This window comes from Cebidichthys violaceus, unplaced genomic scaffold (assembly GCF_023349555.1).
Source record: "Cebidichthys violaceus isolate CVI_PGR_0920_01 unplaced genomic scaffold, fCebVio1.0.p SCAF_9, whole genome shotgun sequence".
NCBI lineage: Eukaryota > Metazoa > Chordata > Actinopteri > Perciformes > Stichaeidae > Cebidichthys > Cebidichthys violaceus.
Window position 1 is genome coordinate 17,854,143 of NW_027176975.1, and position 16,134 is coordinate 17,870,276.

General features: G+C 41.4%; 1 protein-coding gene across 1 annotated transcript in view; it reads left to right on the plus strand.

Annotated features, from left to right (window-relative positions):
* Window positions 1–4,270: 4,270 nt before the first annotated feature.
* loxl2b (lysyl oxidase-like 2b) overlaps window positions 4,271–16,134 on the plus strand; it is a 32,853-nt gene continuing 20,989 nt past the window's right edge. Inside the window, exons 1-3 of the mRNA XM_068704050.1 lie at window positions 4,271–4,351; window positions 6,943–7,302; window positions 7,928–8,103. Of these exons, the coding sequence (XP_068560151.1) occupies window positions 6,954–7,302; window positions 7,928–8,103 (525 nt within the window). The 5' untranslated portion in view covers window positions 4,271–4,351; window positions 6,943–6,953. The remainder of the gene's footprint in view (window positions 4,352–6,942; window positions 7,303–7,927; window positions 8,104–16,134) is intronic.

Consider the following 16,134-nt stretch of genomic DNA (forward strand, 5'->3'; position numbering starts at 1 on the left):
ACTTATGTTAAGACTGTAAACAACGATACCGCTGATCTCATCCTCTCAAGACTTCTTGAAGTGTTTCCCTCAATGACAAGTTCAAAACGGGAGCGACATACATAACAGTTAGCCATAGGTGTGATTTTTGGCTGATACTCTTTTCACCACTGAGAGGCTGTCCAGAGGTTGCTGTAACAGTTGGCCTAAATAACAAATATCTGCTGAACTACTTCATTTGCCAAAACCACAAAAGACAGAAGTAGAGAACCCCCCCACCACCACCACCACCGAGGGAAGTCCACAGTGAATGTGTACGGCACAGGGCTCAACGTAGAGTTGTGTGAGTGCAACTGGCGAAACACATCAGACGTCCCACTGACGGGATGCATAAGACAGAGTTACAGCAGGACACCATTGACTGAAGACTCCCATTCTAATGGGAAGCCGGGGGGAGGTCTGGTGCTCGGTTGTTACCTTGCAGGACTGAGGGTGACTCATAACGTATGTGTTGATCCTGCAAATGTCTTCATTAAAGGAATATTTTGAGATTTAGTGAAATGTGCATGCGAGTTAAGTTGAGAACATTTATAACACAGGAGCGTATCTATGTTCCCTGGGTTCTATGCTGCCAGGAGGTTCCCCAGCTTAATATGAAATATTTAGGAGACTTTTCAAGGTTATGTTGTCGGCAGTGTTTTTTTCTCTAGGTCAAATGGTCATTGTATATTTACCTATGTCAATATGTTAACAAAAGCCCTAGTGATTTGATTACCAATGTTGAATGCACTTATTGTAAGTCGCTTTGGATAAAAGCGTCTGCTAAATGACTGTAGTGTAATGTAATGTTTTAATGCTCAAACCTGTAATCTCAAATTCGCCACAGATTGTTACCATTCAAACCGTTTGCACTTTTTTGAACTGAGAAAATATCCCTTACTAGTCTATTACAGTGTTACATTATATGATATACAACATACGACCCCGGACACATACAGATGACCCCGATGCGTCCTCTTGTGTCTGTACAATAAATCTCAAGCTAACCCTGGTTCTGTCCAAAGATGAAAAAATAATTAGCCTTCATAGCACCTCTAAATCTCATTTATTAACACATATCAATTCTGTACTTACAGTCTTGCTTTGAGCTAATGCTAACGTCAGCATGCTAACAAGCTCACAATGCTGACGTTAGCATGCTAACAAGCTCACAATGCTGACGTTCGGCAGCTTTTTTATTTTCTATATTCACCACCTTATGCTGAGTTCACACTATGAGCGACACAGCAACAGGCTATAAGTCATTGTTTTAAATGGAAGGCCGGAGACACTTGTCGCTGTGTGACGGGCTAGTTGCTCAACAAAAAATGTTGAGCTGGTCTCAATAGCGCTCTAATGAAGCGACAAATCTTCAACCAATCATACGTTTTTGTTTAGCCCTGTTCCGTTCCATCCAAGAGAAATGTTGCTCGCATATTTTACAACATAACTAGTGTTATCTGGCCACGCTTAGCCCTTTTGTTGCTTTTGGCGCTCATAGTGTGAACATAGCATACGTTTAGCGTGTGTGATATTGCTGACATTGCTAATAATCCTGATTATAATAGCTGTGAAGTTGAATGGCAAAGATTTGATTTGTATTTGTCTCACATGTTCCCCCTGACAGTCAAAGCCGCACTCTGGGCTGTGCGACAACTCAGCTGTGCAGAAATGAAAGAGGGGAAGATGAAGTGAGTTCACGCGCCACTGATCATGATCGAGTCACTGCTCCATGTGTCGTCTTTGTCTCAGAAGCGAAAGAACTGGCGGCAGCGGTGCAGTAAAGTGGAGGAGCACATGATCAGCAGACGCCACAAACGCTGCAACGAAAGCTATAGATGGTAGAACCTACCAAATGAAAGACTCGATAAGTATTAGAGAAGTCACACAACAAAACCAAGACAGAGCCCCCTGTCTCTCATGTCAGAACCTTTCACATGAGAAATGTGAGTTCAACACACTTCAAATGAGCGTTTTGGAGGCCACAAATATGGCAAGAACACAGAATCCAACTGTATTGTATTATATAAAATCTTGTAACAGAACTTAATGATCATTCTGAGACACAAACGAATCAGATTATACATGATGTGGAACATCAGCTGACATTTTTGTATACTTGTCAGCCACAAAGTTTGCAACATTGCTGGAAAAAACAAAGTCCCACAAGGTGGCAGCAGAGTAGAGTTCCATCCAGTGAAGCGTTTAAACACTTTAAGGACTTATACTGCACTCTTGTGATGTCAAATTGTGTCAATGTGTGCCAAATGAAGAACAGATGAGCGGGCAAATATTCTACACGTGACAGGTCAAAGTTGCCTTCATGTACTTGCGGAAATGAGGTCAAATGCATGAGAGGGTGGTATAAAGAATACCTGCAGAGATTTGACATAATTGGAGACAATTTGTTAATAATGTTACTATCTACTAATATATTGCACCACATGTATAATAACAGTACATTTTCATAGTTAAGCCTGAGAGACATTTTCATGTACAGCAGAGCTCTGTGACGTAAATTTCTTAAACGAGGCAGAAGCCAAAATAAGAACACACAATAATTAGTTTATTATCTTCCAGCCATTTGGTTCCAGCCAAAAGCACTTCAAAATCCAATGGAGCACATTCAGTGTTTTATTGCCAGTGAGTTTAGCAATGCAGTGCAACAGTTAAAAGAGCACAAATCATACTCCTACTTTGTTTTCTTTGCACGTATTGAAGACTGATGAAACCAAAATGTAACCAATAATCATATCGTTTAGGTATTGTTTGTTCTTTAGTTTAATTTGAGGCCTGAAACTTGTCCAGTTAAACCTCCGCACACTAGACTAATATTTCAACCTGTTGCCGCAGCAGAAACAAGCTGATGTTTCAACATCTGTACGGAGCAATGTTAGCATTCATTTGAAGTTATATTCTTGACAACCTGATAAAACCTCATTCTGGTTGCCACTATTTCCTTTAGATATGTGGCTCTGTAGCTTGTTTTGTCCACCATGCTAGTTGCTACCTTTGCCTGTCGTCCTTGCCGTTGCTGGGCCGTTACTGTGACCTACAGTGGGGTTCATCGGGGCTTCTCTGCTCAAAACAGCGGCCTGCTGCAGTGGAAACACAACCAGATTGTATCCATGTGTAGTTTCTTTAGCCTTAAGGTTAATGTTGGCTGTAAAGATTCTTTGCTTCGGTTCACTGAAGCGTTTGCATGCGTTGATGGTTGTCAGAGCGGATTCGGGCTGTCACAATATACACACGATTATCACGATTTCACGGTAACGATATCATAGAAAATTAATGCCGGGGGCAAAATATGACATCAGATTTTCACTACATGATTATCATGGCCAGAAGCATCAATATGTATGATTTACGATATTATAGCAATAGTTATATCAAATTTGAGCAAATAAATAAAATAATAATATCAGTCAAATTCATCTTTAACTTTGTTTATTGTGTGTTTTGTCTCTCACACAACCAAAATACAAGTGTCGTGAGGCGGAGAGTCTGTTCATTACTGTACAAAAGTGGGATTCAAGAGCCTCTGGAATAGGCCTATTTACACAATATTGTCATATTGTTACCACGATATCAATATTTCACTTTTTTAAAATATCATGGTTATCGTCACTACCAGAATATTGTGACCCCGTCACACACAATGACCAGTAGTCATACGATCCATTGTTATTATAGATTAAAACGTATTATTTATGAAAATATAAATGGGACATTTAAAGATTGCAACGTTTCTGAAGTGTAAAAGAAAAGTAATTACAAGCGAATACATGAATAGTATTATTTTTGTAGTTCCCCCATTTTTGTGTAAGCTAAAGGGACATCTTTAGTGTGCTTTTTAAAAAAAAAAAATCCTAAAACTAAAACTAAAAACAAACTAATGACGATCCCAAACTGGGTCGGTTTATCATGCATACGTTTACACATTATCTAGTGAAATCATACAGTACTTTTCATTTAAATAGATGCTCTCCCATCGTCCCCATTTCTTCACGGTTGTTCAACAACCGCCTCGGCGTTGTTACCAATGTTTACAACAGTCTTTGAAGGCAGCACGGTCGCCCCTCAATAAATCAGCTCATAATAATGCCATCAGAGAATGGATCCGCTTTATTTCCACGTCCCGGGCCATCTGCGGTGAGGTCATCGTTAAGGTGGGCGTCAGGGGGGCGGGGCCACCGACGCTCCGGTTCCGCAGCTGCAGCTTTTGCAGGAGAAAGAGTGAAAGTTTAGAGAGAAGGGGAAGAAGCAGCTGACTTCAGGTTTTTGTTCTGAAGCCTGTAAAAAAAACCACACAGCCCGAGGAGGGACACGGAAAGTAAGTTCAACTAGAGCTAAAAACATGTGAGAGTTACCTCAACTCAGAGCTTAAAGCCTGCTTTTTTGAATGTCTGATGGTCAGTTATCATGTTGTCCTGCGATGATGCTGCCGTTTGCATCGTGTGTGCCTTTTAGTGCTTATATATATATATAGATATATATCTATATAGATTATGCTTTAAAGTGTTGCCCTGTCTTTCTAAAGTCTGTCCTGGGTAGATCTGAGCTGCAAGTACAGAAACAGACTGTTTTATTTAAGTTTTTACATAATTTTAAACATGTGGGTAGTTTACAGCGCATTACGTTTGATCACTACTTACAGTAGTTTTTAGTCAATTAACCAATTAGTCGATTGTCAGAAAATTAAGTGGAAGCCATTTTGATGATACATGTTTAAGTCATTCATCATGTAAACACACCAAACATTTGCTGTGCTGTCAGTATCTTTAAGGTGAGGATTTGCTGCTTTTCTCTGTTTGGGATCATACATTGAATCCATTTGGGTTTTCAATTGTCACCTGAGTCTCTGGAACTTTTAATGAGCTTTTTATTTATTTTATTCAATTGACTTAACGATGAAAAGATTAGTCTGAAAAGTAATTAACATATTCAGGAATACTAAAAATAATCTACATGATTGGACAGTACATGTATATATATCTACATGAGACAAGATATATGAATCAGGCCGTTTTCTTTGTTTCTTTCCAAATGTTTTAAAAAAGGTCTGTAACCCTTTTGGTCTACTTAAACTCCCAGCCCTGCTCTCTGTGTCTACTTGCAGTGAAGCTCTTCTAAGAGCGCTTTAGATGCACGAGACGAGCGGTGGACATTCTTATAAACTGACATTTTGACCTTTTTAACCATCGTCCCCTCCAGCAGGGGGTGGGACTCGTGTTAACTGACTTCCAAAAGTCATTCTGGCCTTCCTCACAGCATGATGTCTCTGACATTAAGTCATTTTTAAAGCATTTGTTGCAAAATATACTCTTGAGCACAACTTCTTCGCTCCAAAAAAACATCTGGTCAGTGTTTCTTAAGAGAAAGGCGGCAGAGGTTTCACGTTTCCAGGTTCTCTGGTTCAGGGAAGATCTTGAGATTGTGATTTGTGCTGATTGTGAAAAGGGGAGCGAGAACATCCTGGATACGTTTTCTCTGTTTAGATTAGATGTTGCTCAGCGTCTGCAGCTTTGTCCAATCCTCCTTTCTTCATGTCAACTCTTTTCACCCAAGACAATTGTTTTTTTACAATCAGAAAGTTTGGTTCTGTAAGCATCACCTGAATGAACCTCAGTTTATATGTACTCCCCATGTTTCCTCTAATGAAACTATCGCTGTTAAAACTGGCTGGCTGTGGGCTCAGTTCCATCTGTTCATTCTGTAATGTGTGAGTGTGTGTGTGTGTGTGTGTGCTGTTTCCAGCTTGTGTAAGCGCTGCCACGTTACTATGAGGAAAGTAGAAACCCTGCAGTTGAAGGATCATCTGTTTCCTTGCCAGATGTTTTGACACAAAAGCGCAAGATTTGGAGCTTGCGACGTTAAACATGTAATGGGTCGTGGAAACACAGCTGTTGATGAGTCTGTGGATGATTTCAGTTGTGTTCTGAGTCACGTTTTGTCCGACCATGGGCTCGTGGTTGTGTCAGTCCAGCTTTGAATTGTGATGTACTCTTAGACGCGGGGGCCTGTAGCCATAAATCATGAGTTTTTCTATGGGAGTTTGGCATTACGTCACCCTGCAGCTCTGTTTCAGGCTTGAGTCCAGCTATTCTTGGACTCATTTTCTGAAGTATGCCTAGTATTAAAAAGAATACCATTTGTGGACAGTGCCCTTAATTGACTGCAAAAGAAGTAATCTCATTTATTCAGTCTCCAAAACAATAATAAAAGTAAAGATAATTACTTTAAAGCTGCTATAAACAGACTTTTTCACCAAGTGGTGGCAGTGGCTTAAGATAAAAACGCACCATTGACATATCATCGCCGTGTTAAGTTGTCCAAACATGTTAGCAAACTACTGGATTTTTACACAACCAGCAGAGCAACATTAGCAACTTGGAGTTGTTTAATTAACTTCATATACTCACTCTCCTTTTAGCTCTGTGGTCTCCACCAACTTCCACGGGAAATATCTTGATTTTGAGATTCTAAATGCTAGTTGCTAACTTTGTCCTCTGTTTGGCGCAAGGCGAGAAGCATACAGTAGGTTTATCAGAGCCTTTTCATTCAAAACAGCTACCTTCTGGCTGCTGGAAGTGTTGTCGATGAGAGCGGAGAGAGGGAACCAAAAAAACATTTACAGGCCAAAACCAAAGCAATGAGCTGAAAGACGCTAAAATGGGAACAGCAAAGTCGGGTGATGATTCTCTAAAGGGGGTTGTCGCTACAAGTGACCTCTTTCATACTACACATCAACATTTAATCTGTTGTCGGTATGAAAACATCGATTAGTGCAGCTTTAATATTCCAAGTGGAACAACAACATGGCGAGATGTCCCTTCCCATACGTATTCTTCAGTCTGATTCCTCTCTAATAGACTATTGTGAAGAACCATCTGAATTTAATGAATGCTTCTCTCTTTTCGTCAGTTCCGGTCAAAATGCCGACCACCCGGTGTCCGCCCCGCTGCACTGTCGTTCTGTTAGTGCTACTACAGCTGGCTCTCGCCCAGTACGAACACCTTGGCTACCCGCCGGGCTTCCCTGACCCGGAACAGGAGCAGTACAGCGCCCCCCAGCTGACGCCGGACACGCCCAGGATCCAGCTCCGCTTGTCGGGGGACAAGAGGAAACACAACGAGGGTCGCGTGGAGGTTTTCTACAACGCCGAATGGGGCACTGTCTGTGATGACGACTTCACTATCCACGCTGCTCAGGTGGTGTGCAGGGAGCTGGGCTACCTGGAAGCCATCTCATGGTCACCATCTTCAAAATATGGGAAAGGACAAGGTAGGTAAAGGTTCAAATATGTTTGTTACGTAGGTAAGTAGGCTATGTTGCGTAAGCTCTGTTACCTAAACAACATAATGAAGTTCTGTAATGTGCGTAACTTTAATTATGTCTTTAGGTTTCACACGGGACACGGACGCCTGTCTCCCGGGTGAAAGTCCTGTGTTTTATCTTACGTATTGTCATCTTAAAATCCATATAAGTCCATATTGACTTTTTGGTTTCACTTGACTTCCTCCTTTTCTCCCGCCATGACACTGGCCTCGTAGAGCGTCATAGTTTGATGCGTAACCTCTGAACAAGCTGCCCTATTTGAGGGGAGTGGACTGCAACATGTTACGTGACACATATCGGCATATTCCTCACAATAAAAATGGATACCATTACATTTTTAATACAAGGCCAGCACTGACTGAACATGCAGTATATTGAAGGAACCGATATGCATCATCTTTCTTATTTGTACTACCATGCAATGGAAACTGCTTCACAGTAAAGGCCTCACCACTTTTGGAGAAACCAGGTTTGCCTTCAAAAGAAATCCATTTCTCCATCGTTTCCACCACCAAAGGGATGAAATTCCTCCCTGTGAAAGCACCGACGGATTTCTCTTTTGTCTCTTCAGGACCCATCTGGTTCGACAATCTCCACTGCACAGGCAAAGAAAAGACCTTGGCGCTGTGTCCCTCCAATGGAATCGGCGTCTCCGACTGCAAACACAGTGAAGACGTGGGCGTGGTTTGCAGCGACAAGAGAATTCCGGGCTTTAAATTTGTCAACACCCTCCCCAACCACGTCGAGGTAAACTTACCTCACTCACTCCATCAAGCGCTTCTTTCTCTTCGAGGCTTTGTGGACCTTTTGTAACTTCTGTTGTTTTTCATTTACATTTACTGTCTGCCCAAAGGACTTGTGTTTGCTGACACCTTAAGCTTTATTTATGTGGAATGTAAATCATACATTCCATATATTACAATATATATAAACACCTTAAGTCTCATAAACCCTGTTCATACTTGGAATGCGCAACATTACTGCCTTCTTCTATCTGTTTTGGTAATGGCGTTTTGTCTTTCAGAGGGAGTCTGTTACTGTACATAAATCTTAGTTATGGCTGTATTCAGGCAGGGCCGTTATGGAAGAAGTCACAATGCTCATTTTATATTTAGCACCTGGTGTACAACAGGGAGCAGTGGCACAGCTGGAGAACACCATTTTACCGCACTATTTATCAAAAAGTTTTCTCTCACAGGCTGTTATCAGTGATGGATTTCCGAACTTATTTTGCTGTTGAAGCCCAAATGAATTAACATTTACTGCATTTGCATCTCATCATCTTTATCATTTGTGGTAGAACTGTGACAGACAGATTAAAACAGAATGAACAAAAGGAAAAGGCTGAGATATCCTCACTTTTAGAGCCTGGTATAAGTCACGTTCCAAAACCGCTGGTTTCCCACGATACAACTTAACAGTGACTTATCTAGCATGCTAAACCAAAGCCCCAGTCTGTAACACTTTTTATGACAATTCATAGACTCAAGATGACCCTGATGACATCACTCAGGTTTTTCTTTCAGACTTGACAATGTCCTCCAGAGTTTTCAGTAAATGGTTTACAATTGTTCTGACAGGATCAGTTGCACTTCTAAAACCCCTTTAAGTAATAAATCTTACCGAGGTGTTGGCTGGAAACAGCTCCGTACACTTAAAGCCAATCACCCAACGTGACTCTGGTTTAATAACCTTTCTGAATAGCCTGCAGTGAAAGTGTGTCAAACTGGTAATTGTTAGGTGTTGCACTTATAACTGTCAGAGTCGTCCATCCGGACCCTTCCGAAGGCTCCGCTGAGCATCGTCCTCCGGGCCGGCCAATAAGCTCCGACCTAATTGCCACCAAAAGCAGAATGCTATTGCTCTGCTCGCTGTGCAGGCCTCATGGATCCACATTCCAACGTTATGAGCAAACTGCAAACCAGAGCTAACTCTCTGCCTCTCTCTCTCTCTGTGACCCACTCCTCTACTTCTTTAAAAACTAATAAAGCATTTTTCATAAGGCACTCAAAACATCCGCCGACATCTTAGCAGAACTTTTTTTTTCTTTCTTTTTTTTACAACTGTCACAATTTAGACGTTGTTCTGGTTGGCTTGAATTGAAAAACTAGCAATTGAGTCCTAGAGCTTGTCAGCTATAATCGTTTTTTCACAATAACAAGGTATCAAATGACAACGAGACAACAATGTGGGTTGCTCATAGTGACATCACATGAATCTGCAGCGTCTCTCTACTTTACTGAGATTTATAGTGAGTTGAAGCCCGTTGCTCGTTGTTGTCTGGCTCATGACTGGGCGTCGAGATTCTGCTGCCGTCGTCGCTGACTTCCTGGCTTTGTTGAGTCAGATAATGGTGGAAACAAGCTGTCTGAGAGCACCCAGAGCTCTACCTCAGAATGTACCATCATCTGTTGTTCGCCATACGTGTATCTAATGAACAATAACGTCGCTGCAGTACTCATGGCTATTCCGAGTGCTGATTGAGCAGACACAACCTTAGCGAAGCAAACTCCATTCCGAAAACAAGCATTTTAAAAGTTGTTTGTTTGTCGTCTTGCAGCCGGAACTAACAAAGATTCAGACTTTTTTACAAATCAGCATTATTATGTAGTTATTTCGGCATCTTTTTATCCCTTTTTTGGTGAATTTATTTTAAAATTTAAATTACAGCAAATGCCAATTCAACCCCTGCCTGTAAATGATGTGTACAATCAGTGGAGCCCCCCTCTAAAGCTGCATGGTGGGAGGGAATACCTCCAGCGGGCTTCCTGAGCACAGCTTTACAGAGACAAATGGTAGAGATTATGATTCTCCAGCGAGCACGACTGGAGAGGTCTAGACGTCTAGAGTCAAGCAAGGATACAAAATCAGACTTTTCCATTCACTGTCTCGTAGGGCTTTGAGCACGTAAAACACAGCCATGCAGCCGGGCTTTATCAAATGAAAGTGGTAGTGACTCACCCACACTCATTCCGGTGCGTAATAGCAGCCATGACGACATGTTGCGGTACGGCATGATTAGGACTTTCAGTGTGGTTAGGAGCCCGCATGTAGAGGCACCGCTGCCCTCTCAGGTGATGGTGACCTCAGTGCAACGGCACAGCCAGTCCACCACAGAGGAAATACCCGGAGGGTGAGCTAAGAGGGAGGTGAAACATGAACCTCTTGCACGCACGCGTTGCTGACCTTTGACATGTGTGTTCAGATTCCTCTCTATGACTGCTTTGTCTTCTCACATTGTTGAAATGTCAAGTTTTTCTTTACCGAATTGTAAACTTCCAGGAAACAAACATCTCGTTCCATGAATTTGTTCTGTTGCGGTCAGAGGGTTCATGTGTTTTGCATGGATTCCAACGACTGCATATTTAGCATCGCGTCTCAGTCGGCCGCACAGCAAACAGCGCTCGGTGCTGAGTCTCTGGAATATTTACAGTCACAGCCGCTGTTTATTTGTATGTTCCTGTTAGGCCTCGAGGAAGTCTGCCACCTCGCCTCAACATTTCGGTTTACGCAGAAATGGCTACAGAGGTCCGACCTGTGATGGTGCACATGCATTACATTCCACTTTAAACCAATTTCAACATGAAGAAATTCCAGGGCTCGTGAAATGTGATGTTTGGCAGTGCCCGTGTCCTCGCTGGTCCCGCAGGCTGCCGCATTTATCCAAATTACATGAAAAGCGATGCAGTCAGATTTCTCAACCTAATTTATTCAAGTCCACTACTCAGAAAGGGACAAAAACAGCAGTTAGAAATGTCTGAGGAGCGGCCTGTGAAAGAGGAAGATTCTTAGTCATTTGACTTTATGTGGAAATGTTAACTGGTGCGGAGACTGACTGCACAAGGGAGCATTATAGAACTGTCTGTCGGCCATGGAGAAAGGCTGGAGAGTTGTAATTAGGGCTGAGTATTGTAATCTTTGTAGCTGTTTTTGGTGCAAATGTCCTCAATTATAAATTATCAAAAGCTTTTGAAAATGGGACATAATGTTGGACTCTCACACAGTCCTCTCACTTTATAAAGACATCTGCACTGTGAAACACTGTTTATTAGTAACTTTCACACATTAGATTGACTTTCACTGGGGAATGTGGCCCTTTTCAAACTTCTATTTTTTAACAGCAACCTCTTATTGTCCAGCTGACATGATTATTCATCAACTGTTTTTATAATCACACAATCTTTAGTAAACGAGCATTACCCGGCTCTGGTGTCTCATCGGCATCCATATTCTTGTCTTTGTCTTCTATCATGATGAACCGAATATCTTTATCTTTTTTTATTGGACAAAACAAACTATTTTGATGACTTCACCTTGGGCTGTAGGACCTTGTGTAGCATAGCATCATTAACATTTTTCCACTTTTTAATGATCAAAAAGATCGAAACAGCCTTTCATATGAGAGTAGCCTTCAGTTATTACTGTGCACTAATGTATTACAGCCATATTATTGGAGCTAAAGCTGCTTATTTCATTTTGTATTCGTCCCTCGCAAGGCATAAGATAATGCGTTTGGTTGTGTGTTTGTCTGTCCGCATCTTATCTTGCACACTACTTGACCTATCAGCCTAATATGTTTTGTGCACATTTATGAATATGCTCAAGGACCTCCCTAGGTTGCGTTGATTCACAATTTTTAAAAGACCAATTTTATTGTTTTATATCGTCAACTGCTTCAGTAGCAAAAGGCATTTCCTAAAAACATGACCTGCCTAGTCTGTTGCAGGCCACATTTTTTGCCTTTGTAGTGGTTCAAAAACTGACATCGATGGAAAAGTTTGGTCTCATTTTGAACCCGGAGCACCAGATTAATTCCATACCCGACATGTTATGATCCACTTAAGTTATAGGCCTGAAACAAGATGAATAAATCCCCTGTATTGTTGTCTTTGCTGCCAAGAGTAGCGATGTGGTGAGATTCAAGTCTTTTGGAAGGGAGAGACTCACCTGGCAGAGATCTGCACTCTATTGACTGCGCTTTTTAATTTTTATATTGTTATTTGTGGCCAGAGTTGTAAATGCGGTGTGATTTAATTCTCCTTTTTATTAACTAAAACATTTCGTTCACATTTCTAAGATGGCAGTTCATTGCAATGAGTCATTTGCGAGGTTGATACATAGAGTCCCCACTTCTACACTAGATCTGGAACTCTTCTCTCTTTTTGCATTTTTCATCTTCACCTTCACCTTCTTTTTTTCTCCTTTTCTCCTTTTCCTCTCTCATGCTCCCTCCTTCCTCTTTCTCTGCTGCTCGCCCTCTCATAAGTAGATTACAAGCAGCCATGAAGTCGCCCCAAGCAGAGTTTACAGCTCCTATTTTCCCCTCTTTAGTCATTTTTTCCCTCTGAGGCCTTAAGGTCATATCTTCCACTTTCCTCCCTGTAAATCTCCAACGATGTCGCGGTAGGGTGCCGTAAATTGCCTCGTCAGCACATTCGCGCTATGAACGCGGATTAATACACGTCTTCCCTTTGTGTCACAACCTTACAATGGTTTTAACTGTTTAATTGTTTCGCACATAACTGTTAGATGCTTCTGCAGCTATGTAAAAGCTTTCGCCCCCAGGCATCACATTCCCACAGTGCAACGCGGGCGGATGTTTAGCCTCTGGAGACTCTAAAATGAAGTGCTCCGTCTGACTTTAGTGTGAGTGGAGGATCTCACTCCAGGCAGAGCAATTGCTTTCACAGAAAATGTGATTATTTTATGCATAAGACAAACAAGCATCAACGTCATAGGAAGTATGCCTTTAATTACTCTGACTGTTAATGTTTTTCTAGCCATGTGCAGAAGGGATTCGTCTCATTTAATCGGCTGTGTTGTTGAAGAGGAATGCTATGTTGTCTGCTAGTTTTTTCTTTGGCTCTTCTCCACAGTTGTTCCTTTCTTCTCTTTGTCACAATGTGTAATATGTGTCACATGTGCTGACAGAAAATAACTCTTTTTTTATCTGGCCAGTGTTTACGGTTCAACTCAATTTTAAAACTAAGCATCAAAGTGTATTCTTGACCTTTAGAAATAGGATTTTGACAAAACAATCCCAACTCAAGGACAACTCACTAGCTTTTTGTGGAGCTTTCAAACATCACATGGTCATTATAAAGACCGGACCAACCAGAGAACTCCATCCGATGAAGTTTGTGTTGTATGGTTTTACGCTATGTGCAAAAAGCTAGTAAGTGGACATAGAGAGAGGTTTTTTCAGCTGCTAGTGAGGCTCTAGTAGTGGTGATGTCAGTTGGTCCATACTGAAATATTTCATTAACTTTTGAATGCATTGCATAGATTTTTTTGTACAGACACGTCATGTTCCCTCATGACTTGACTTTTCCTCTTTTGCCAGCATGAAATTGACATGAGTAGTTTTGACTGTAATGTTTCGTCAACTGTTGAATGGATTGCCATGGTATTTGGAGAAGACATGTATGTGCCCCTGTTTTAATTTTTCCACTTTTCATTTTGTGTAATTGTTTTGCGTAAGACTTAGATTTGTCCAATACCCTGGTCTATAACAAAGTACCTGCAAAACTGCTAATTAGCAAGTCTTAGCATGCTAACAAGCTAAAACTAAGAGTGTGAACGTCATGTTGTTGTTGTCAGTGGGAGCATGTTAGCTTGCTGATGTTAGCATTTAGCTCAAAGCATCTCTGTGGCCAAGTACAGCCAATAAAATTGGTTATATGGATACTCTAATACGATCTATATGTGTTTGGGAAATGTCAGGAATTACATTTGAAAGTGCAAATACAACCACAGTGATTGACTGTAAGCAGGTGGTCTTTGTGTATGCAGTTTTCTTAGCAAATGGAACCCTGTTCTTATACCTCAGCGCCAACTGTGTGTGCACAAGGGTTTTGTGTTTCGGCTGTGTATGCACCAACTGAAAACCTTCCGCATATTGCATAATGTCACCTGCCATAACTTTACATACAGTACAGAAGAGCAAATGGCCAATGAGTCTAAACTGATGTTGTGTATTTAGTAGGTTTGTGATCTTTGTCGGCTGTAATAATGATTTACTTCGTCAACAGACAAAAGTGCTAAGAATGTTTGCTTTGAAATACAGAATGAGACTAGCAGTACCGCCAGCCAGATCCCTGAAAACATTCTCAAGTGTGTCTTTCTTTTCCACAAGTATTAATGTCACTTCAGCTTCAATGCCACATGAAAGCAGTTTATTTCCATTCAATCATTGTCCTTGTAATTTACGCTCCAGTTCGGGGTTTGTAAGGACTTTGTGAAACATCTGCTTTCAGTTTGTTGACAAAAGCTCTTTTAATGGATTTTAAAAGAGGAACGGCACACTACGGACATCCTGCATCCTCCAAACACTATCTCCAAAAACACGTTATCCTCAATTTGTGTTGCAGCTGGTCTTGAAGTCCAGATAGGGACAGCAGACGTGCCTGAAAAAGTCTGCGGCTCATTAGAAGTCTCAGAAAGAGACGTGCAACTAAATATCACTCTGCATGTGAACCCAGCGTCGTGGTATTTTGCTGTGGATGTGAGGTGATTTCTGCTGGCAGATAGACTTGTTCAGGACCTCTATTGGAACCATATGTTCTGTGCACTTTATTTGTTCTGGCAGATGCAGTCTCGACTTCGCCGTGGATTGTAGAGGAAACGTGTACTATGTAACTAAAAACTATGGCATACTGAGTTTACTCTTCTTCTAGTAGTCACAGATGACTGTGGGCAATATAAAGTAACTGAAACAATAGTTCATAACTATGCAGGGTATTTGGATACTCTTTTTGTGAGTTATGATGGGGTTTGTAACCCAAGTGATTTGTTGGGAGTGAGAAACAAATGACTGGGACTTATTATTATTGTTATTGGGCCTTTGGTCTTTGGCCATCCCCCTTTTTCAGAGACCTCTAACAACAGTAGGAGTATAATGGAAAAGGGTTTCTTTTAAGGTGTAAAACAAACCCTTTTATAATTCCAACTAAGAGGAACTATTAATAGTAGTTCAAAGAAACAATGTGCCGTAGAAGATAATCCACATTGTCAATGGAGACTACGGCGCGGTAACTATTTTCTGTAAAATAAATACTAACTTCAGCTAACTACAAGCCAATGACAACAGCTCAAGGACTTAGCAAATAGCCAATCAAATTGCTGCGGAGCAACAGGCGTCAGCCCACTTGGTATCAAATATGTACCATCCGTTCTCATTGCCAAAGGCTTTGGGCATGCATATTGTTGTTTTCCCACACTTGGGGCACCTGACATTGTGAGAATGGGCCACACATCCCCACAGCGGTATCTCGAGCCAACACCATTTTAAAACTCTATCCAGCCACTAGAGTAATGATAAATAACAGCAACAACCAAATATATTTTTGTCATGCATTAATCCAGAATTGTATTAATTTCCAAGTAACGCGGTGCTACTGAAACCACACTTTTTCTGCTTCTCTGCAGCAGGTCGGGCTTTGCCCCACTTGCTCCCGACTGACCCGTCGCCTCTAATTACATGACCGTGAGTGTAGTGGTGTAATTAGTCTTTCAAATCGAGGAATTTAGGCTTAAAGCATTGGTAATAGAAAAATATGTATCACAACCTCGAAGTAGCCTCTGTAAAAAGGAAGCTGAGTTGCAACAGATTGAGGCCCCTTAACCACGCCGGTCCAACTCATCCCACTAATGGCTTTTCCATCTCTGCCACTTTTCCTCCTGGACAAGCAAAGACTCAGGAAGGGCCCCCTATCCCGGAGTGTGCTGAAACAAGGCACACATGTTAGAAATCTCTTTTTTGTTTCTGCAGTCAAAAAA